The sequence below is a fragment of the Spermophilus citellus genome, assembly GCF_964194105.1.
Source record: "Spermophilus citellus genome assembly, chromosome: 4".
NCBI lineage: Eukaryota > Metazoa > Chordata > Mammalia > Rodentia > Sciuridae > Spermophilus > Spermophilus citellus.
Genome location: NC_138185.1, coordinates 44,748,710 through 44,772,814, shown reverse-complemented (window position 1 = coordinate 44,772,814; position 24,105 = coordinate 44,748,710). Strand labels below are relative to the sequence as shown.

Below are 24,105 nucleotides of genomic sequence, written 5' to 3'. Positions count from 1 at the left end.
TGAGTTGGCTCATGGCCAAGTATGAGACAGTCCTACGATGCCACCAAATGTCAGGTGGGAGGACTCAAATTGCTGTTTTCTGTCCTCTCTCTTGGAACAGTGCTCCCTCAAGGACAGCCAGGACTTGCCCCCTGGGTGTGGCTAGGAGAGAGGGCAGAGGGGCTTCTTGGGCACCTGGACCTGCTGCTTACCTTTCTTAAGTAGCACCACAGTTGCGTCGCAATTGCTGCTGTCGTCAATTTCGGCATTGTTGGCCAACCCATTGACCATGTTCCCAGCACCTTTTGTCCTCCTTTCGAAGCACTGATGTATGCAGGCATTATATCTGAGCAAAAGAGTAAATGGAAGCTGTCCATCAGCCTTGACCGCTCCTCCCATTCCCCAGCGTTCCCTAGTGTCTCTGAGCTCCCGTGTAGATGCTCCCGTCCAATACCTCTGGTTACGATTGTTCTTATTTCTTCCCTCATTTCCCCTCAGAACATGAAGCTTGTTTCCCGTCTCAGATGAAAGAAGTATTGCAAGGGAAAGTCAAACCGCCGTCATACAGATCAACAATGGCACTCTGCTTCCTTTACCACCTCTTCAAAGTCATTGGTAAGACCTCTGGGATGGAGCTCCCTTACCCGGTGTGTAATGGGAGGACTGTGATAAGGCCCAGAGGACGGTCAGGGTCCACTTCCCTCTGGCCATGTCCCCAGGGCTTTTGCTTTATGGGAGAAGGTGAAGGGGTCCTGCCCCTACTGTCACCTAATGGCTGAACATCAGGGTCTATGTGTTACAGGTTGGATGGCCATCTGTGTTTAGTTTCCTGTGGCCACAGGTTTTATCCTGCGACTCTATTACTATTGTGCAATGAGTCATTGGCTTTATGAAAAACTTCAGGGCTATACAATTCTCCAGAATGATGGAGTGAAAAAATTGTGCAGTGTTTCTCACATGCTCCAGCAGACCTGTGTTGGAAGGAAAGAGGTTCACATAAGCTCCCAGGAAGCTTTTGGCAGGTAAATGTTCTGGTCCCTCGATCTTGTGTATTAGAGGATTACCATAGAGTAATCCTACAAAGTTCATGAAAACTTATGAGCAAAATGTATAAGCAAAGTTGGGCAGGGTTTCCGGAGATCTTTGAGTCACTACTGCTCTTTCCCTGTCTCAAAGATCTAAAGTCTCCATGGACTATTGGCCATGGAACAACCCACTGAGGAGTCTCACCTAGCTTGACCTCTGGCCTCACATAGGAACAGCAGCCAAGTATAGCAACTCTGAATGGCCAGCTGGCAGACCCCTCAACCTGTTTCCCCTCCTATTCACATCCCTTTTGTTGCTACAGACGGACATGAGGTCCTCTGGAGTCGCTTGTACCTGGTTCTTCAATCTATGCCCCTTGGGAGTGGGTTGCCTATGGGAACCTGATAGTCATCAGGGTAAAGACAGAGGGGCTCTCTGTGGCTGGGCCACCTCTTCCATGAGCCCATTCCTGTAGTCCCCAGTGGTTGTTCCTACATTGCATGAGAAGAACAGAAGACTAGTCACAAGTGATGGATGTTGGTTGTGTAAAGGGAAATGAACAGATTGATCCTGGAAGAGGTGGGGCCAGAAGTTAGAACATCAGTGTTTAACAATCCTCACTAAGTAACCAATCCAGATAGTGGGCGTCACAAACAGAAGCAACATTGATGTGCTTCCTGATGGAGGGACTCCCCGCTGACTTGGAACATAATTTGTCCTGAATTGGATCAAACACTGACATACAGGAAACACAGAGGCCAAATGAACAGATTACACTAAACCACAAGATGTAATTATCAATTTCTAAACCATGGCAATCTCTGCAGATCAGATAACCAAACTTTGTCAAAGAAAAAGTCACAAGGAAATGTATGCGCGCATACACACAAATACACCCCCCCCCCACGGGAGAGTTTATATAGATGAAGAGAGATCTAAAACATGGTACAACCAATTATAACGAGTAGAATTCATTTGGATTCTGATTTAAAAAAATGTTTATGATATTTATGAGACTAAATGAAAACTGTAGATTATGACATTTATGAGACCATTGGAAATTTGAACACTGATTGGATATTTTATGATATTAAGAAATGAGCACTAATTTTAGGTATGATAATAATACTATGGCTATGTTAAAAAATAAGTCCTTCTAGAAAAATATACTAAAAGTGTTTTTGGACCATGGGGTTTCAAAGTTATGTGGCGGGGAGGTGGGAAACACACAGTGTGGGTAGGGGGTTGTTGGGTCAGTGGAGAACACATGGAATTTGTCTTACTATTCTGTTGACTTTTGTGTACATTCAACATTCTCTTTACCGAAAAGATTTCCCCACCTTCTGGATTTGACCAGAATGCCCTACAACAGGGAGATAGACAGGGCTTCTGCCATCTTGACTCAGAAATCACTGTCCCCATATAAATACTGACTTGCATGAGTATTTTAAAGTATAACTGCATATCATGCATTCAAGGTTTGGATAACACAATAGCAAAACCATACAGTGAGGGCTTTCTTGAAACCAGATATCGGGTTAATAACTGAGCTGCCACATTCCATCATTATTAAAAAAAAAAAAAAACCTATGAGGTAGGAACTATTATTCCTGCTTTGCAGAAGGGAAAACTGAGATTCAAAATAACAGAATAGCTAATGACTGAAAAGGGTGAGGCCTGCTGCCAGGGCTGCATGTGAAGCACTTGTTCTCACCCACCAGAACATTCTGCCTCATTGGGGAACACGTCCCAAAGCAGTGTACAATATGTACTGAAACAATCCTTGCCAAGGCCACGTATGACACATTTCCCCTTAAGGTTTCTACCTATCTGGCCAATCCAAAATTGCTTTTGGACCTTCAGATAGAATGTATAAAGTCATTTTAAAAAGCCATCTACCCAGGAGGCAGCTTTATTTCTTTTATTACAGTTGCTCTGTTTTATATTTTTAATTGAATGTTTTAAATTTTGTGCTTGCACCCTGAAGCTATTTTATTTCGAAGCATGCAATTTTATAAATCAGATTTTATAAAACCCAATGATTAAAGTCTCTGATTGCAGAGGGGGATGGCTAAAGAGCAGAGTTTTCATTTTAGAACTCGGGACCAGAATTTATGCAGAAAATTCCACGAGCACGGTAGCTTCCATTGGCTCTTTTATTTGTATCCTGCTGGAATGGAACAGCTGGAACGTTGGCAAAGCTGAAGCCTCAGCAGAAACACACCTCATTAGCTTCCGAATTTGCCATGATTTGGAGGAGAGGAAAGGATGCATTTGCTTAAAGGTCTGCATGCCCAGGCAACAGCACATGGGCTTTTATAATGGCTCAGAAAAAGGATCCAGTGCCCTTGGAAGTCATTTGAGCAAAAATTGTTAACTTCCCTTCCCTTATTAGAACCACCATGTACTTGAGGCCCACCTCATTCTGGAAAGTCCCTAGTGAATTCATGATGGGACATATCAAAATTCAGATTCAAGTCCAAGGTCAATGTTGGGTATCCAGCAGACATCTTATGGATTCTTCCTAAATAAATGGCAAATTTCCCTTCTCAAAAGGGAAGAAGGGAATATTTGAGTCTTTGAGAACTCAAACTCAGAGCTTCGAAAAGTTTTCTCTTTTTAGAAGGTGCAATGATTAAATAGAGAACACTGAAGGAGTCTGTACGTGTTGTTGGAGGCCTCTCCACTGTGCCATCGATTCCCTGTGTGGTTTTTTTACTTGAGGTAAACAGGAGTAAAATGGTGGTTCCCATCTTTAAAGCCTTCTCCTTTGGAGACTAGAAACTCTGGAAAGCCTTTGAGCCAACTCTGGAAGTTGTTTCTATGGTATGTGACTTTTGGGTTTTTCTTCAGTTGCCTCCTGGTAACTCCACACAAGGATATGTTGGAGTGAGGTGCTACTCTAGAAATCTCATATTCAGTCAGGAAACTCAGATATTGTGTCCACATTGGCCATTACACAGTCCTTCTGGCAAAAAGTTGGATGCCATATTGAGATGGGGAGCAGAGTACTTACAGACTACCCTGAACACCACCCCGGCTAGTTTCTACATTGAGGTTGCTGTGATGTTTGCCAGTGGCCATACTGGTTTCTCCTAACAGATCTCTTCACTGGTGGCCAGAATTAACTTTTGCCAGGCCTTACCAGAAAGAAAAACCTAACACGTCAAGTCAGACTGCAACCTGATGTGTCCAAACTGCAAATTTCTGATAGTTCTCTGTTTTCTTGTACCTTGAGAAGGTGGTCAGTCCTGTAGTTATACATGCTAGAGAATCTAGGAGCTAATTTAGAGTAAAAGAAACAAACTTCCACAGGGGACTGGCAGCTACAGCTCTGCATTATTTATAAGCTCTTCATCTCAGTGACATGAACATGAGCTAGCAGTTTCAAAACCATGGGGCTTACATGTCACTTAGAGTACAGGAGACAACAGCAATATCTTTCTTGATAAAAACGATAGACTACTCTGATTCCATGAGGGAAAATAACATATAATATGGTGGTTTCAAAATGTATCAACATGAGTCAGCCTCCTTATATCAGAGAAAAACATTCAGCATTTGTTTTTTTGGGGGATTGACTAACTTCACTTAGCATTATTTTCTCCAACGCCATCCATTTACCTGCAAATGCCATGATTTTATTCTCTTTTATTGCTGAGTAAAATTCCATTGTGTATATATTCCATATTTTTTAATCCAATCATTCACTGAAGGGCATCTAGGGAGGGAGAGCATGGGAGGAATAGATGAATTCTAGATAGGGTGGAGGGGTGGGAGGGAAAGGAAGTGGGCAGGGGATTAGCAAGGATGGTGGAATGTGATAGACACCATTATCCAAAGTACCTGTATGAAGACATGAATTGGTGTCAACATACTTTATATACCAGAGAAATGAAAAATTGTGCTGTATACATGTAATAAAAATTGCAATGCATTTTGATATCATTTATTTAAAAAAATAAAAATATATCAACAAATCTTCTAACACGATTCCTTTCAATGGGTAAATTAGAGCCCTTGAGTTTGGCCTGCACTTAGTGACTTAGTTCTAGTAAAAAGAATATGGCAAAAGTAATGACATGTGATTTCTGAGATGGGATTATAGAAAGAGTTCTCTCTCTTTATCACTGTGGTATCACTCACTCTGAGTGAAGTCACTCAATAGCTCTAAGGAGAAGCTCACGTGGTGAGGAACCAAGCCCTCTAACCAGCAGCCAGCCTCAGCCCACTAGCCATGTGAGTGGGGGGTCATTCCCAAGGCAGGTCTGCCATCAAATCAAGTATACGATGGCAGTCCTAGCCAACATCTCACCTGCAATCTCATGAGAGACTCTGAGATAGAACTCTGCAGTTAAGGAAGTTCTGGATTCCAACTCTTAGAAAATACGTTTATGGTTTTTAGCCACTAAGCACTGGTATAGCAGAAATCGATGACGAATACAACAGAAGTAATGGAAGTCTGCAGATATGTGCTTCATGGTTTCAGTCATCTCACTGTGACCCTTGTCACTCAATGCACATAGAAAGATGATTTACCTCTTTTCTTATGCAAGAGACAATCCAAAGCAAGACTGCCAAATCCTCAAGGAGCAAAGTTTCTAGAAAAGTTCTTGAGTGAAACACCCAGGCTTTAATTCTGGCATCACATATAGGTTGGAAGAATTACTGCTATTATTACCAATTAGAAGCACAGAGGTTCTCAATAGGTTGCAGAAGAGCCCAATGAGTCTGTGAGAGTGGACACTGAAAACCCAATTGGATACCCGCCCTCTCCCCTACTCCTCTTCTCACATTGTGCTAGAGGTAGGAAACAGTTTTGGAAAGGAAATGAAGGAGGTATTTCACTTACTTCATGATAACAATGTAGATCAGGTACATCAGCACGAGGACCAGAGACTCCCACCTGCACACAAAACAAGAACAGTTAAAGAAGGTGGTCATGGGTAGGCAGCCGTGAAGCCCACCAGTCCACACAGAATACATCTGAGTCTGTCTGAATGGCCAGGGGGGCAATGCAGGTGGCCTCTAGTCTATAGACATTTTCCACATTGTAAGTAGTCTTCAATGATCTTTCTCTTTCTTTTCCACCCAAAGGGAAGCAATGCTCCTTCCTCTCTTGTATGTCCTTACTAAAGAGCTCCTGGACAGCTGAACACAGGCCTCTGTGTATAAACCTGTCCATGGTCTAATCATCCACTGAGATTATTCAGATGCATTTACAAAGAGCAAACTGAGACTAGAGGAATAAATAGATGGGGAGGCCGAGGGGTAGTTAAATACGTAGGAGCTAGGAAGAAGGGGTGGGGGCCAGAGAGAAATAGGAGAGGGACACAGAGACACACAGAGACAGAGAGACACACAGAGATAGAGACAGAGAGAGGGGGAGAGAGAGAGAGAGAGAGAGAGAGAGAGAGAGAGAGAGAGAGCAAGAAAAAAGCAGGGAGGGGGAGAGAGAGAGTGTGTGTGCATGGGTAGAATGAGTGGGAAGGAAAAAAGTTCAGAGAAAGGAAGAAAAAACTAATGAAATGTTTGAGCTTCTTATAATTTGAATATATCTTTTATTTCCTTTTGTTTTTTAGTAACTTCCCACCAAAACACTGGGATCTTGTGTTCTGAGCTCCCTTTTGGTTGTCAGGGTACATTAGCTAATTCAGGGAGTAATTCTGCCTTCAAGAGAAGGTGACTGGAGAAGGTTCTGAGGGGGAAATTCCAGGTTACGGATATCCTTCTTTTCAAATTTCATGTTTAGAAGGTGATCGTAGATAAATATTTGGCCACATGTATAAAGGACAGACATACATTTTTAAAAAAAATATGGCATTTCTGAAAGTGAGGAGTTGGAGAGAGGCCAGATCACTGTTAAAAAGGGGAGTGGGCACATAAATTGTAAGTATGTCCACCCAGTGAGCTACCACACCTCCACACCCCTGCAAAGATGTACTTGTCTACTGCATTTCTATAGTAGTGATCAGGGTTTGGGAGAAGGCATCAAGGTGTCCAATCTCCTCCACCTTCTGCCTGAATCATTGCCCTCTCTTCTCATCAAAGGGTTGGGGCCACTCCATCTCAGTGTCCCCACTGCCAATCCACATGGCAAATATCTCCAAGTGTCTCTCGTCTAACTTTCACACCGTCAATTCCCTGAAACAAATGTACATGTATGTGTAGCGTAAACTTCATGGGAAAGTTCGACTTCTTTCCCAGCATTCAATTAGAAGAAAGATGGATTTTTAAAAGACTCAATTGGAGGTCACTGAAAAATAAACCAGCTTCCATGAAATGTTATGGACAGGTTGAGTTAACGCCAACAATTTCTAAAAAGATATATTTATACTCTTTTGAACTCTTTGAGTCTTTTGGGGTTTATTTTTGCTCAGAACAAGTCCTTCTATTGGTATATTCCAACCAGGTTCCCTCTGGCCATTTTTCAGGGACACCCAATTGATGGGGTTTCCTGCTTTCTTTGGCTTTTCAAGTTAACTTTGTGGAATCAGGGTTCACAGGAGGCCTCCCCTATGTTGAATGAATGTCTTTGTCTCTTTGAAGTCTCTGTGCCATCCCCCCTTGGCTTTTGTGGTCTGATCAAGTGTCTGATCATCAGTGCTCTTTGGGGTTCCTTTCCCATGTGCCATGAGCATCTCTAAGTGAACCCATGGTTACATGTCAGCCACTGCCTCCCCTCTTGCCTGTGAGAGCCTCAGGTCAGTGCTGGGTTTGATTCTGGGTTATGTGTCCAGCTCTGGAACAGCGTGGCACACACAAGGTGCTTAGGAAACAAGTTAGGTGGACTGGATCCATCTCCAGGTCTCTGAAGTCCCATGGGTCTCCTTCCCCTCCTTCCTACTCTTCCTCCCTGGGATGCTGGGCATCTTCTCTATCTTCCTCTCCTGACCACAGCTCATTGCTGCCCTCTGAGGATCCAGTTCTGGAGTAGGACCTTGGTTTGTTTCTTCCCATTCCCAGAATTCCATTTGGAAACACTTTCAACTGGTGCCTGACTCTCCTGTGAAAGATCGTTCTTTCTTGGACTGGGTTGCTACTCTCTGTGCACATCCGGAGGGCACTGCTCTGACGTCCTAATCACAATAGCTCAGGAAGAGAGTTTCCAGGTCATGGCCCACGGTTTCTTTTCTCTTCCAAAGTCACAACTTGAGAATCAAAAGAAGACATAAAACATCATCCTGGGTCCTTTAGTTTTCCCCTGGGGCCTTCAGACTCACAGAATACACATTCCAGATTCCTTCTGACATTGTGAACCTGGCTGAGTGACCATCAAGGACTCATGGATCTTGCTCTGCAAGTTGAGAATACACCCTAATAGGTGGGTCTCTAATGCTTTCTATCTTAAGTGTCTTTGGGATAAGTACCTAACATACATTCTCCTGCCTCTTGCCTTAGAATAGAACCCTACCTGGTTTAGGCAGCAAATGATCTCAAGGAAGGTAAGTCCCACCTCTAGTCCCAGAGGATGAATAGTTATTGATCTAAAATGGTAAGTCTAACCCCCCACTCAAATCTGGCCATTTGTTGGTAAAGGCAGACCTAGTTGTTACCAAAGAGATGTAAGGTGAAAGGATGCTAAGAACAACACCAAAGCCCCTTCTTCCCCTTTCTTATCTTCAATACAGACTTGATAGCTGGAACCACAGCAGCCATCGTCTTGGGACCATCAGAGAAAGGCTAAGAGAAATGCACAGCCACTGCTCCATTTACATCTGGGATACTTGATATCTAAGAACAATAAATCAGTATGGCTGGGTTTTCTATTCCTTTCTATTGAAAGCATTCCTGACTGGTTGCTTACCACGAGTTCTTGGCTGAATGTGACATACTGTACTATGGGACAGGAATGGCCAGGGAATCTAAACTGCAGATGATAGGAAGACCTTGTACACTTGGTCCTCCTTATCTATGTGTTCCACATCCGTGGACAGAACCAGCCACAGATGGAAAATATCTGAAAAAAAAAAGCTCTGTATTGAACATACATAAACTTTTTTTCTTGTTCATTATTCTGTAAACACCATAGTATAACAGCTATCTGTACAACATAGACATTGTGCTTAGGTATTGTAAGTAATCTAGGGATGATTTAAAGTATATAGGAGAATGTGTGCAGGTTGTGTGCAGATAATTGGCCATTTTATTTTATTTTTTAATTTTAATTTAATTTATTTTTTGGTCCCAGGAATTGAACCTGGGGTACTTAACCACTGAGCCATAAACCCAGGCCTTTTAATTTTTTTTTTTTTTTTTTTTTTTTTTTTTTTTAGTTTTGAGACAGGGTCTCACTAAGTTGCTTAGAGCCTTGCTGAGTTGCTGAGGCTAGCCTTGACCTTGTGATCCTTCTGCCTTAGCCTCCGGAGATGCTGGGATTACAGGTGTGCACCAATGCGCCAGGCTAATCATGGGCCATTTTATGTGAGACGTGAGCATCCACAGATTTTGGTATCCTCAGGGGATCCTGGAACCAATCCCCCACAGACACCAAGAGAAGACTGAATTTGTGCTTGGCAAAGCTCATTTCATCCTAAAGAGTACTCTAGTTTCAAAATAAACACAGCTGAGATTACTTTCCTTTTGAAGATTTGGAATGAATTGATTACCTGCTTTGAAATCTCTAGGACAGGCTGGAATATTCTATATCAAGGAATGGAATTCGCTGTTTGAAGTATTACTGAAATGTTCCTGTGCTTCAGTTGCACAGATTAAAGAGTCTGAGTTTAAAGAGAGAACTCAGCTCACATGCACCCTGTTTCAGCAGGACAAATGCTTACGACTGGCTTGGTAAGAAGGTGAGAGAAGCGAACAGTGACCAGTATTTTCAAGTTCAATCTATATTTTCTTTCCTTCAGTGAGCCGAAATCCCTGGATGTCCCAAAGCAGTTAAAGGCCAGTGGTGCAAACTTTAATTTCCCAGCCTCGCTCATGTGAAAAATGCTCTCCGTCAGCCCATGCATGTGATAACGATAATTACACAACAGGCCAGCACTCTGAGACTGGGGTTATTTTGGTGCAATGAAAGCCCTCCTGGCTCAATTCTTCCCTGGAAGTTAAAGCTGTGGATGGTCCAACATCTTCCAGGCTAGAAAAAGGCAGATCCAGGGAATAGCCACTCAATTGTCTTTGAATCATTTGTGATTGAATCATGAGGGCTCTGAATTCCTTAGTGGTTCATCCACTGTTAACAGATGACTGGGAGGTAGTGGAAACTGCAGGAGGTAGGACCTTGGGGTCATGTCCTTGGGGACTCCTTCTTGTCCTTGCTCCTTCTTCTCTCTCTCTGCTTCCAGGCCACCATCAACTGAGTAGCTTTGTTCTGCCACACGTCTCCACCATGATGTTGCAACTCACCACAAGCCTATAGTTTCTACAGAAAACATTTCTGACGGATGGTTGACTACCACTTTCTTGGCTGAACAGTATATACTACTGCTCAATGAGCTTTAGGTTTGGTGAAGGAATCTAAACTGTGTATGACAGGTCCAAGAAACCTCCGAGTCTACAAGCAAAAATAAATCTTTTCTCCTTTAACTTGTTTCCTCAGGCATTTTGTCACAGCAATGAAATGCTGACGAACACAGCTGGGATCCCCTCACATCACGGGAAAAAAAGTCTTTAGAATGAAGCAGAAATGGACTCCCCCTTACTAGCTCCAAAACACCTGAAACACTGTAAAAGAGGTTTTGAGGATAATGAATAAAACTGGCTTATCACAAAACCTGCTCTTATCTTCCTGCCATTGTTTGTATTCAGCAATGTCATGGAGATGACAGAAAAAGAGCTCCCCTGAGAATGACAGTGACCACCCTGGACTGGCCTCTTTTGATGTTTTTCAGCAGTGGAACAGTCATTGACTTCACCTGCGACCTTAGCTTCCTTTGTCTCAGCGTCATACACTAGCAAAGACTAGCAACAATGAGCAACACCCAGTCACCTACTGTTTGCTAAGTCAGAGCAGCAGCTTTGTTAATCATGCCATCGGTTTGCACAAGTTTACTCCTGGAAGTTTTCTTGCATTTCATCCCCAAGGACATGGGGAGAGAAAACCACCACCCCATTGGGTGGCCACATCCAAGACGGGAACAGGAGGAGGCTCTTCCTTATCTCTGACCTGGGGGCTCCCAAGCTACTTGATCCCTTTGAGGCTGTTGATTACTAGTGCTCAAAAAAGATATCCTTCTTATTTTTTATGAGTCGATATGGAGATTATGTGTCTGAAAGGTCACCCTTGGAGGTGGCCCCCTCCCTCTTGGACAGAGGGGGGAGAGAGAGATTTGTCAAAAAACTCTCTTAATAATACCCTGGTATGATACATGACATTTATCATCAACATGATGATAGGTTCCCTGCTGCCTTCAAACTCTGGAAATCACAGAGATATCCTTTGACACAGAGATGCCCGCTGGAGCAACGGGTTGGGCAGTCTGGTTGGGCACAATTCAGGAGCCACTTGTCAAAAGAAACGAACTTTATTTTTAGAACACACACACCACACCACACAGCTCCTCAGGAAAACCTTCAGAGCCCAACTGCCACCACCGGCTTCCCACAAGCCTCTCCACCTCCCCCACTCCTCCTGTTCTTGAGGCTGATTGGCTGGGTCACATGGGCGGAGCCAAAAAAGTCCCCCAATTAGCAGCTCTGTGGTCTGAAAGGGCGGGGGAAACAACCCAATGAGCATCACCGCAGAGGAGCCAATCAGTTGGCAGCTAGTAGTTTGCTGGGGCTGCTGTGAGCCAATCATCAGCTGGCAGCTGGAAGTTTGCTGGGGCCTCTTTGGCTGTGGCTCTCAACAGGGTTAGAACAAAGCCTTAGCGTTTCTTTTGCAGAAAGTGAAGCTCGGTGAAGGCTCTACTTCTTTCCGAAGCTCATTCCTGGCTTTAAGTGATGCCATGAAAGTTTTATAGCTACAGAGTCACTCTTATTCCTAAAAAGTTATTTCACACTCTTCTACTTCTAAAGATTAAATATTTGAAAAAAATATAACAGGGATGCACAGCACGGGCTATTTCTATTTCCATTTCAAATATATTTGCCTTACTCAGAACTCATTTCAAGAATGGGGATTTGGACAGCTGTCCACAATGCAAATATCCTTCCATATATTTAATCTGGACAAAGGTTTCTATTTAAAAAAAAATTGCTGGTTTTCAGAGCTCTGAGATTGTTTTCTTTGAATGTTCGGCAGAACTTTAGTGGGTTAAAGGTCACTGAGGTGCCTGGCTCCTGGCTCCTCAGATATAGATGAGATTTGGAATCTTGAACTTGGTTTGGATACTGAAGGAGTTTGGATCTGGAATGTCCCCCAAAGACCTATAAGTCAGATTCTTGGTCCTCAGTCTGGCATCAGTGGAAAGTGGTGGAACCTCTAAAAGGTAAGGCTTAGTGGAAGATCTTTGGGTCATTGGGGGTTGTCCTTCAAGAGGATAGTGAGACTTAGCCCTTTCCTCTTTCATTTACTTTGTAACTATAACTGGTCTTGTTCTGTCATGCACTCCTGTCATGTCACAGGCCCCAAAGCAAGAGGGCCAACTGATCATAGACGGAAACTTCCAAAATCTTGAGCCCAAACAAATCCTTTGCTCTTTATATGTTGCTTATCTAAGTTATTTTGTTATAGTACCAGAAATCTGACTAACACAGATACAATCTTAAAGGATTAGCCAAATCTCAACCATAGCCTAGCAAATGGTTGACTATAGAAAGACTCAGCAAAGTCACAACATCCAACATGATTCAATAAAGACACATCTAGCTGTGAAGATTCTGAATGGAAGCCCCCACTCCAGTCCAAGAGAACAAAAAATCTCTGCTTGATGAAAGCCAATTGAATTTCTTTGTTGAGATGGACAGAGGGTTCCCAAGAAATCTAGTTGTTCCAAGTTATCATGGCATTTCCCTTTCTTTTCTAAACCCTAACTCTGGCCTTCAGTATATTTGGATCTGCAATATAACAAGAGAAAATTGGGAAAGGAAAAAAGGTACTTACCAAGAAACTTTTTCATCATAAATGAACTGTGAAAAAATAAAAAGGATAGATTAGACACACACACACACACACACACACACACACACACACACGATGTTTTTAGACTGCACACCATTCACCCTGCTGACACGGTGGTAATCTTCTTGTAATTTCTATCTGACATGGAGTGATAGGAAAAGCAACATACATTGTGGGCTTTAGGTCTGGAAAGGCAGGTAAGAGCAGGGCAGGTCCTTCCAAATGCTAGTCCCTTATGTGCCCCCTGTGAGATTTCTATACATCTCTGGGCACCATGTAGCCCCTTCACAGTTTTTATGCAAGCACTTGAAATTCTACGTACTCAATAATTTTTTTCTTTTCATAGACCTTTTTTTCCCCAAAGACAACTTTATATCACAACCAGAAGTGAAAGATCAGCACCCCTTTTCATCACATTTAGAGATTAACCCTGAAAAAAATCAATGTTTTCAGATCCTGGGTAGACACTGTTGGTGGCCATAACGGGTCAGGGGCCTGCCTTTTTGTTAAGGAAAAAGGTTATGGAGGGTCAGAAGGAGTGAAAGACACAAGTGCCAAACCAAGTCTCTCCTCATCTGTTGGGACTGAGGGAGAATACATCACAGGGTTTAATTTACACAGTCCCTAGTTCATACACCATCCAAGATCATTTCCCACTTTGTGGTGAGACTGGTTTGATTTATACAGGGAAACCCAGTTGCAGAGAACATTAGACATTTTCAGGGGGTTCCTCGATTTGTTACTGAATTGGTTCTAGATCTTAGCCCTGGTTCTAATTTGAAGTTGCTTTCATGACACATTTATCTGCCCAAATGACTCCTTGGGGAAATCAACTGGGCACATACATTTTGTTCAAGCAGGAAGCTAATGACATGGTTTGTAGCTCTTTCTTTCCAAACTCCGATAGAATTTGGCTCCTTTGAGTAAGATCATCTCTAAGTGACCCTCCGTTCAGAGGCAGAAACCGTCTGGAGACCCCAAGGAAGATGCCTGCAGGGCCACTCGGGTATAAGGGGCCACCATGACACCAGGATGGTAAAGGAAGCCAGCAACGTGGGCCTTGCTTCTGTCCCCAGTGATCGGGATAAGCAGCACTTGTGTTGAGTTGCCGACAACACTGTAGACACAGCTCGCAAGACACCCACAGGTCTTTCCAGTGATCTTAAAGGTCCAAAGGGAAGGTTGAAGAGGAAGGAGCTGGGCTTGTTTATAGCTCCTTCTGCCTAATAAGCCACTGGAAAAAGACAGTGTCTTCATCTTTTCTGTTATTCTCATTTTCGTCATCAGAATTCAACAAGTTGACATTTGGAGGAGAATGTCAAACCAGAATGGGAAGAAAACTAAAGAAACAAAAGGAAATGACCCCATAATCCAGGTTGGGTTGGGTGGCATCTCTTCCCTGCGAGGCATTCACGGCTGTTCTGTAGAATAACCAGCTTTACAAAAAATTGTCGTCAAGAAATAATGAAACAGATCCTGTCATCTGAGATGGAAAACATTGTCTATTAATTAATTAATTTAATTTAGTCTCAGCAATGGGCTGGAACAATCAATTTGTAGCCATTTAAGAGAATTCAAGATACTGGAAAAGAGTTTATTAGACCAGGCCAATTTAATTTTCTTCTATCAGGGAAGGCAGACAATATCATAGGATATGAAGGCAGTCTTTTCTAAGCCCTTATTCTGGGTGATCTTCTCCATGGGTGGAGGCACAGATCCTACAAAAGGATTAGCTGGTGTGAGCTCACCCTGGTATTCAGAAAAGTATTTTTTTGTGTTTTTTTCCAGGGCCCAGTCATGGGATCAATATGGCTTTAGCTGTTGATTATTTCAATGATCCTATATAAAAAAAAAAAACTTAGAATGAGCTTAATTATACAAAAAACCCCAAACTGAGAATGGAATGTATGGGGAGCCCAATAAATCAGAGAAATAGTGGGTAAAGCCAGTGAGATTGGATAAGATACCCAGGTAGGGACAGAACATCACAAACTGAAGTCAGGAGGAGGGTTGTGGCCTGTGGAGTTGGGATTGGGATGTGGTTCAGGGAGGCAGACAGTGAAATGCAGGTGATCGAATATTACTACTAATAAATGGTAGAGCTCTAGAAACATCCAAGCCATGGAAACAGTTCTCTCTTTGATCTCTGTCTGGCCCGAAGATGCCCCATCACTCAGGGCGTGTGACCGCTACAGCAAAAGCCCAGAGGACTCGGCTGCCCTGTGGCTGATGAGAAAACACGATTCAGGTTTATCCCTCTACTTAAGTGGATTGTGTAGAGAAATGAGGAGACTCAAAAGAACAAGACAATGGATAACACGGACTAGAAATCAGACCTGTAAGAAAATCTAAATGGAAACAGGCTTGTTTCTTGTGAGAAGGGAAAAGTGAGTTATGAACTTCTCTAAGCATTCACTGGGGTCAGATGGAGGAGGAAGGTGGCTGGACATCACTTCTTCAAAAGACCGAAAATAAGAAAATGGGCTGGGGTGCATGCAGCGCAGTGGCCCAAGCTTAATATGCTTGAACCAACCTGGGTACACCCCCAGCACCAAAAAAGATAAAAAGAAAAAAAAAAAGAAAAAAAGAAAAGAAATTGGCACTGATTACAGAGGTAAGTTTCCTTTAGGTGATGACATTCCTGGAACATCCTGATGGGACTTTACAATCTCTGTGTCTGAAAACTTTTGAAATGTAAAGAACAGGCATTACTTTGGCTTGAGGCTGTTGATGGATCAGGGTGAGGGGGTGATGGATTTGTTATTCTTTAAAGATTTTCTTATTGAAGTCCCTTGACACATTCCTCTGTTTTTATTGCTTTGGCTAGAAAAGAAAACAGAGAAAATAACCCCCCTTATAATAATAGCACTATTCCTATTGTATAAGAAAACCTGCAATCATTTATACTCATCTAAAACAAGACACGTCTCCTCCAGTTCCAAGTGTCACCACTAGGTGGTGCTCATGTTCCAGTTCACTGAACAGGTCTATTCTGCCAAGGTAGAGAAGTTCAAGCCCATATTCAAAGCTCCCTTAGAGCTTCCTCCAGGAAAGGAAGCACCTCCAGGTGGGCACACCACTGGAGGGCTTTCAACTGCGCTATTGCTTTGATAAGGCAAGGTGGCATTGGAGGGACAGTTCCTGTTTAAAGCTCTTTCTTGGGGACAAATTATCTGTGTCAACCTCAGTACTCATGTGAGTTGCAAGGGAGTGACCTCCCATTGTGGTCTTTGAAATTGACCCAGACTTTTTCCAATTAGAGTTTTGAATGCAAGCCTTGGGTAAGCATCTCATCTTTCTATGCTCTGCTGGTTTTTTGAATCCAGGCACTGGAATAGCACAGAGACCACACATGGGTAATGCCAACCGATAACTGGGCTCCGTATTTGCTGAACATGGGCTAGGCAGGGACCCTGGCCTCTGACCCACATGTGGTTCATCCAGAGCTATCCTGGGCTTCACTCTAAGGTTTCCATGTGTTCTACATCTGCAAAAGCGAACAAACAGGAATGAATTGAAAAAAAAAAAAAAAAAAGCCCTTATTTCTTCCAGGCTTCCCAGAAATGGCTGGGTACCATGGAAACAAGCTTGTCAATCCTTGTGTATGCTTCTTCCAAGCAAGACAGCCAGGTAAATTCCTAGATATCAGAGAGTTCCAGGGAACTGTCAAAGGAATGGCATGTTCAAAATGGAAGAGTGAGAGGGAAAGACAAATCAGGAATGGGCGAGGTGTGGCCAGGAGAGGAGAGGCCCAAGGCAAGCGCTGTCTCAACATCACTGTGTCAGTCCCTGGGGTTTGCTTAGTGTGAGCTGTAACCATCAAACAGGGGCAACCACGTGGCTGAAGATACGATTTCATAGCCTGTCTTATAATCAAGCTCACCAGTAGAATTTTAAGCAGTGAAAATATAGGAGAAAATCAACACCATCATGTTTTTTTTTTTTTTTTCTTGAGAGAGACTGAAACCTTGAAAATCTCTCTTTTCTTGCTATAAAATGGAAATAGGCCCCCTACAGAATCATCCCATTCAATGGTGTGGGGACTCCCAGAGCTGATCTGTACTTGGAGTTTTTATTTCTTCAGTCCTAGGAGCAGGGGATATGGGTGGTTTAGCTGAGGCCAGGGCAATTATATCGGAGGAGAGTAATCTCATGGAGTACATAGGAGAGCTGACTGCTCCGTGCATTGGTGTGCATATGCTTTGAGGTTAAATGGTAAGTCTTACTTCAGAACATCTAGAGGTCTGACTGGATAGTGCTAATGATTGCAGGAAGGCAGGAAATAAAGATAAAGACCTAGAAGTAGGGATTGAGAAGAGCTGGTCATCTCATACAAAAACATAAGGGCAGGCTACAGGGAAGAAAAAGGGATGTGAAGATAATTTAGGATATAGGGAAGGCTGATAAAGGATTACATTTGCTGGGCATGACAAAAAGCCAAAAACCAAAACCAAAAACAAAAAAACACAAAACAACAACAACAACAACAAACACAAACTAAAATTTCTAAGTCATTTTCCTTGTAAGAGTTGGGAGACTCTCTTTTTGCATGGTACATTCTCCAAGCCAGCTGACCCAAAAAATGGGAGTTCATAACCCACTTGAATCAAACTGTGAAATATGATATATTAAGAACTATGTAATGTTTTGAACGACCAACAATAAAAAAAAAAATTACAGAAAAAAAAAAGAGCGAATGCAAGGATAATCCCAGCCCCCTCGTTTTTCCAGCATTATTCAAAACAGGTCCTTTCTCCTACGCACAGCAGTGACTGAAAAACAGGTCACCTTTGTATGCTCATCATCAGTTTGTTTCAGGACCTTAAAATTCGACCTCAGTCATTCCCTGTGAGACTCTTATAGCCACCACTGTGGTTCCCACCTGGCCAGGAGGACAACTGAAATGTAATAGGGGGACAATAAGCCTGAGAGATTCCAAGTCTCCAAATTGGAAAGTGAAGCAGCTAATTCCCAGTGAATAATGGGTCAAAGAGAGAGGGGTGGTGGCCGGAGGGCTAAGGCTAAGGCTAGGGCCCTGGTGCCAGCTGGGCAGTGAAGGACAATCATCAATGTGACCCATAAGATTTCTTTTTTCCCATAGAAAGATAAAACGATTTCTGGAGTATTTAAAATTAGTTGTCTTCACACACACACAAAATAATCCCAGAAGGTGAACAGTAAGACTACTCCTCTCTCCAAAAAAAGATCACAAAATAAAGGAAGCAGACACTCCTTTCTAACAGGAAGATTGTGAGGTGGGGACAAGCATGTTTTTAAAGACTGTAAGAAGCAAATTTTATTGGAGGAAAATTTCAAGTTCTGTATTGGAGCAGTATAGCTATACCATCTTAGATACCTGCTCTGGGGAGCCTGAGATGTTATAGCTCTCCAACCTCGGGCAAGTCATTTTACCTCTGGAGCCTTGGCTCTGCCATCTGTAAAATGGGACTCATTTATGGAATCGCTAGCCTACATAGTCATGAGCATCCACTGATAAATCTTCTACCAATGTGGTACTCAGTCCCATTGAGTCAATGCTTATTGGAAACTGTGGATGCCTGTGAGAGTGTGGGTACATTTTCCATGGGACAGTTTGCTCACTAGAATTGCACCATCCAATATGGGAGCCACTAGCCACATGTGGCGATATAAACGTAACTTAATTAAAATTAAGTGGATTAAAAATTCAGTTCCTTAGTCTCACTGGCTGTATTTCAACGCCCAGTAGCCACATATGGTAAGTGGCTACCCTAGTGAATGGCACAGAGTTCTAAACCATTTCCATTACTGCAAAAATTCTGTCAGAAGTTGTTGTGGTTTGCATGACTGTCCCGCAAAGATCTGTGTATTAAAAGCTTGGTCCCTATGATGGCAATATTTGGAGGTTGAGAAACCTTTGAAAGGTGCAGCCTAGTGTGAGGTCCTTAGGTTAGGAGGGTCATGCCTTTGAAAGAAGTTGCAGGACCCCTCTCTCTTCCTGTTCTCTCTCTTGCTTCTTGGTTTATGATGTGAGCAGTTAGCTTCCCTCCTGCCATAATGTGCCAACCTTGCCAGAGGCCCAAAACAATAGGGCCACTTGGAAATGGACTAGAACCTCCAGGATCATGAACTAAATATACCTTTTTTCTTAATAATTGCTTTGAGTATTTTGTTATAGTAACTTGAATCTGACTAATACAAAGCACTGACTACCTCTGGCATTATTGAAGCTGGGATCATTGCAGTGAGTCCTCTGGAGATGGAAAAGGAAATGTTAGCTTGGATCAGCCTCACTGCTGTGCCTGTGCCTAGGTGCCCTGAGGAACCACCCCAACTGGGGTCTATGGCTTCCTTGGCCCATCACCTGTAGATAGATAGCACTTGTGAACTGGACTTCAGCCCCAGCCGAAGCTGTCAATGCTCACAGTCCCTGTCCTCAAGCAGAGATGTAGGGTAAAAATCAAGTATTTCTTTTAGGGCAGCTGTTTAGACTGGTGATGTAATGAATCATTTTGCATTTATGTAAATTACATGATTATGTAAATTACAGTAACATTTCAATATAAGAAAACTGACAGGGCTGCTGGAATTTGGAGAAAGGGCAGGACCAGGAGGCCCGAGATGCCCACGGTCCAAATGAACAGAGAGAGGGGCAGAAGAGAAGCAGCGGGAGAGTCTGCGATGGTGTGCAGACATTTGTTGGACCTGTAGGGTAGATGCACACAGGAATGCACTCCAAAGAACCCATATGCTCCCACGGCTTAAGAGGTGACACTTTTCTTGCAGAGACTGAAGTCATCGGTTGAGCTTCCAGGCACATCAAGCTTTTCCATGGTCTGATGCTTGAGTGTCACAAGGGCTAACGGGCATGCTTGACTGAGGTGGGGGAAGGGCCATGAGAACTATATAATTTAGTTCTTGAAATTATGATTGCTTTAGAAAATGATACATTCTTAATTTCTTCTGCAGCCTCTTAAAAACAAGCAAACAAACAAGCAAACCAGAAAATAGCACAGAGGGAAGTTTAGGTGAAACCCAAATATCAAAGTGTACTGACTCTGTGCCTCTACGTGAACTGTTTTTGCTCTGTTAATTGCACAATGCATTTACTTTTCTTACTTTTGTGTTTCTGATTTCCACCCTGTTCGTGTCCCATCTGCATCTGCTTATATTTCTGCTGATTTAGATTTCAGGTATAGCAATGCTATTTGCACTTTCCTCTGGATTCTGAGTGCCCTGCCCCTTCGTTGCCACCAGCATCTCAGGAGAAGCCTTTCTGCCTGCTGTTTGGATCTCCAGGCCCCATGGTTTGTCCTTGAGGCTCCTCTGTGTGTCTCTGAAAGACCCCCTGATGAGTATGTATATAGAAATGGCATCTGGTCCCATTTAATCCTGATTTACCCTGTGGGTGAATGAGCTCTTTATTTTCCAACCTCAGGGGACCAACAGTTATGCCTTCTGAACATTTCAGAACCATATAATGGGAGAAAGTATTTAAAAAACTCTAATAGTTACATAAATTGTTTGGGAAGGTTAATAATTATTTTGTGGATAGGAGGAAGGTAGTTTTAAATAAAGGAGTTTTAAGTTCCTATGGAAGAATCTTATAAAGAAATCTGTATTACATAAGGAAAACTGGAAGAAAAATGATTTTATTATCTTGATATTTGGGGAGACCTAGAAAGAGAGTAGGAAAGCTTGACAAAAGATAGAGTGTGTGTGAGCTATGGCCTGAGGTTGGGGCATGGAATCTAGATGTGGGGACACTGTGAAAGTTACTTTGCTGAGTGCTGTGCTTCTTGTAGGGAGACTCTGTTTTGCTTCTTAGGTAAGATTTTGAGTCTCACATGCAAATGACCCTGGGGAGCCTGACTACCAGTTAACAAGATTCAAATAATCCACCCAGAAGAACAGAAGTCAGGAATCCAAGCAAAGGAAAGCTACTTAGACTGCCAGCATTTCTTTTCCTTTGGGAATCTTTAAATTGATTCTAAAAATCATCATTGCTAGGCCTCAAGTGAATACCCCGGGGGAAAGTGTTTGCAGCCATAAAGTTGTGTTTCTCAAAATGCAGTGTAGGGCTGCTATCATCCCGTCCTCTGGAGGTCAGGAAGATGCTGGTTGTAATGCAACTTCTTGGATCCTCACCCAGAATCTATGGAATGAAATTCCCTGGGTTTTGCATTTCAAATAAGCATGCCCCTGTTTCAATGCCCACAGAAAGTAGAGGATTTTGAGACTCAAAATCTTACCTAAAAAGCAAAACAGAGTCTCCCTACAAGAAGCACAGCACTCAGCAAAGTAACTTTCACAGTGTCCCCACATCAAAGCAATTATTAAGAAAAAAGGTATATTTAGTTCATGACCCTGGAGGTTCTAGTCCATTTCCAAGTGGCCCTATTGTTTTGGGCCTCTGGCAAGGCTGGCACATTATGGCAGGAGGGAAGCTAACTGCTCACATCATAAACCAAGAAGCAAGAGAGAGAACAGGAAGGAAATAGAACCAAGTGAGAACCAAGACCTAGCCTTGAAGACTCAAACCTGATATTTTCCATCGCTTCTTGACAATGAAGAAATGTGATTTTTCCTCAAAATCTAGGTTTGATTCAAAACAACTCTAATTTTAAACAACTGATCTATAAACACATAGTCCAAATCTTCAGGTGATAGCAAAGACTCATTTTATCTTAGAGTTTGTTTCTGTCTGCAAGAAAAGCAGAGCTGCCCTGGCAGCCTGCTCCTTCAGCTACTCAGTCCTGTGATTTATGTACCACACCTTGAGGGCAGATGGTGGCTTGGCCCAAAGACCAGGATTGGGTGACAGTGTCATCTGCGGCCAGAAGCAGCAGAACCTCTTTACTTCTTCACACATCATTAGCAGCAATTACATTTATTTTATCTTGGACAAGTCAAGATACACTGGACAGAAGACAAGTTATTTCACACAGTCCGTGAGGTGTCTATGCTGAAAGCAGGGAAAGACTGTTGGGAGGGGATATCACTAAGTCTGTGCTTCCAGGACATCTCTTTATGAGCATAGTCATCTCTTTCAGGACTTGAGCAACATAGTTGTGTTCACTTACACTATCTTCTAAACGTGTCTCTTGAAAAAATAAGTTTAAAATTTAAAAATCATCCTGAAATACCCTAGAAGGGCAGAAGGGCACAGTGCACTGAGCAGCATGGGTTGGTCCACGGAAGCACAAATCTTACTAGAAAGAGTGTTTGGGAAGTCTGGCTGAGGTGAAGAGACCTCTAGGTGACAGATGATCAAACCTTTTCCACAGATAGCAACTGAGAATAAGAACACTACATTCCCGTGTGTCCTTAGGTCTATGAACCAGGACTTTAAAAGATGAAGGATGTCATCAGTTCCCACAGAGCATTCCAACCCCTTGTGCTCAATCCTCCCAGTTATTCCTTTTTGAACCTGGGAGCTTTGGAGGATAGGGTTTGCAGCATGTATAACCCAATTTTCCTGGCAGACCTTGTGATGATTTGTAAACCCAAGATTTTCAACATCAGGAACTGAAGAACCTGTCTGGCTTCTCGTGAAAAGTCTCTTATCAAACATCATATTTATCTTATTGACACAGAGAGTTGCAATAACACAGTCTATAGGTAAATGCTTTGTGAAATAGGTGTGCAGATCCCTTAGTGCAGCTATTCCTGTCTTGTAGGTAAGAAAACTGAAACCAGAGCAATTGGTTTCTTCAAGGTCATTAGAGCTAGAAAGGAGGTATATTAGTCAGGGTTCCCCAGACACACAGAACAAATAGGAAATTATATGTGTACATATATACTCATATACACCTACATGTGTACATTAGATTAATAATGAGGTATTGGCTCACATTATTAAGGAGGCTGAGAAGTAATCTGCCATCTACAAAAACCAACAATGCAGTTCAGTCCAAACCCAAAGGTCTGACAACCAAAGGGCCAATAGAATAAGTGACAGTTCGAGTCAGGAAGCCCAATAACCAGGAGCACTCATGTCCGGGGCAGAGGAAGTCAAATGATCCATCTTAAGCAGAAAGAGAAAATTCACTCTTCCATTGCCTTTTTGTTCTATTTGAGTCCTCAAGGAATTGAATGCTATCCATCCACGTTGGTAAGAGGGATCTTCTTTACTCAGTCCACTGATTCAAATACTATTCTTTTCTGGAAGCATCTTACAGACACAGCCAGGGGGAAAAAAAATTCACCAGCATCCCTTAGCCCAGTCAAGTTGACATGTATAATTAACCATCACATGCAGGGACCAGAATTAGGAGTCAGATCTCTTAATTCCTATGTCACTGTTCTTTCTAATTTGCCACCATCTTCTCCCAGAGGGCTCAGCTTGGCAAGCTAAGGTATTGGAGTTTTTCCCCATAGGAGCCTCTGATGGTTAATCAAGAAATTGGCATTCACAGGTATTCTTGCTAGACATTTGGATGGCTCTTGAGGATTGACTGGTGGGTAGGAGAGGGTGGGCAGTCATGCTATTGTGTTGCAACCTGACCTGCCATGATCTGTAGCACAGAAGCTCTCTCAGTTCAGGCCATGGATGCAGAAAGCATGAACCTAAGTGGGAAATGGGAGTGCAGGCTGAGGAGATTTTTATGAGAAGGAAATCCACAGGCCAATTAAGCTGAATGGGTGTAATCTGAATTGGGGGAAAGATCAACTTAATATTTTTGGGTTGGATGGCTAGGATAGGAATGGGGAATGAAATATAGGAGAACGCATCAAAAGTTTAGTCAGAGACATGTTGAGTCTGGTACATAAAGACTCTAGTAGAGAGTTATTTATCCACACCTGGACTTCAGGGAGAGGTCACTGCTAGGAATGCAGGTGTGGAGGTGTTGGCACAAAGGTGGCCATGGTAAGGGGTGCTGGGGAAGGAAAGGGAATGTTCTGGGAGAGCTTACAGAATGAGAAGGGGAAGACATAAGTTCCCCAAATGGGGATCCTGGGGAAGGGAGTCGCGAAGAGCCATGAGACAGGTGAGAAGGAAAGGAGGGTCACGGAACCCTCATGGACTCAGATAATGTATGTCAAAACTCCTGTCCTGAGCACCCCATGGCCAATCAGGGGTTCTGGGTGATCAAAGTAACTGGAAG

General features: G+C 42.9%; 1 protein-coding gene across 2 annotated transcripts in view; it reads right to left on the bottom strand.

Annotated features, from left to right (window-relative positions):
- The window catches only part of SLC24A3 (solute carrier family 24 member 3), a 531,314-nt gene that overhangs the window by 40,723 nt on the left and 466,486 nt on the right, over window positions 1–24,105 (bottom strand). For both annotated transcript variants that reach the window (XM_081291807.1, XM_081291806.1), the window contains exons 8-10: window positions 13,001–13,026; window positions 5,858–5,911; window positions 192–325 (exon numbers count right to left, since the gene is read on the bottom strand). In XM_081291807.1, the coding sequence (XP_081147933.1) occupies window positions 192–325; window positions 5,858–5,911; window positions 13,001–13,026 (214 nt within the window). The remainder of the gene's footprint in view (window positions 1–191; window positions 326–5,857; window positions 5,912–13,000; window positions 13,027–24,105) is intronic.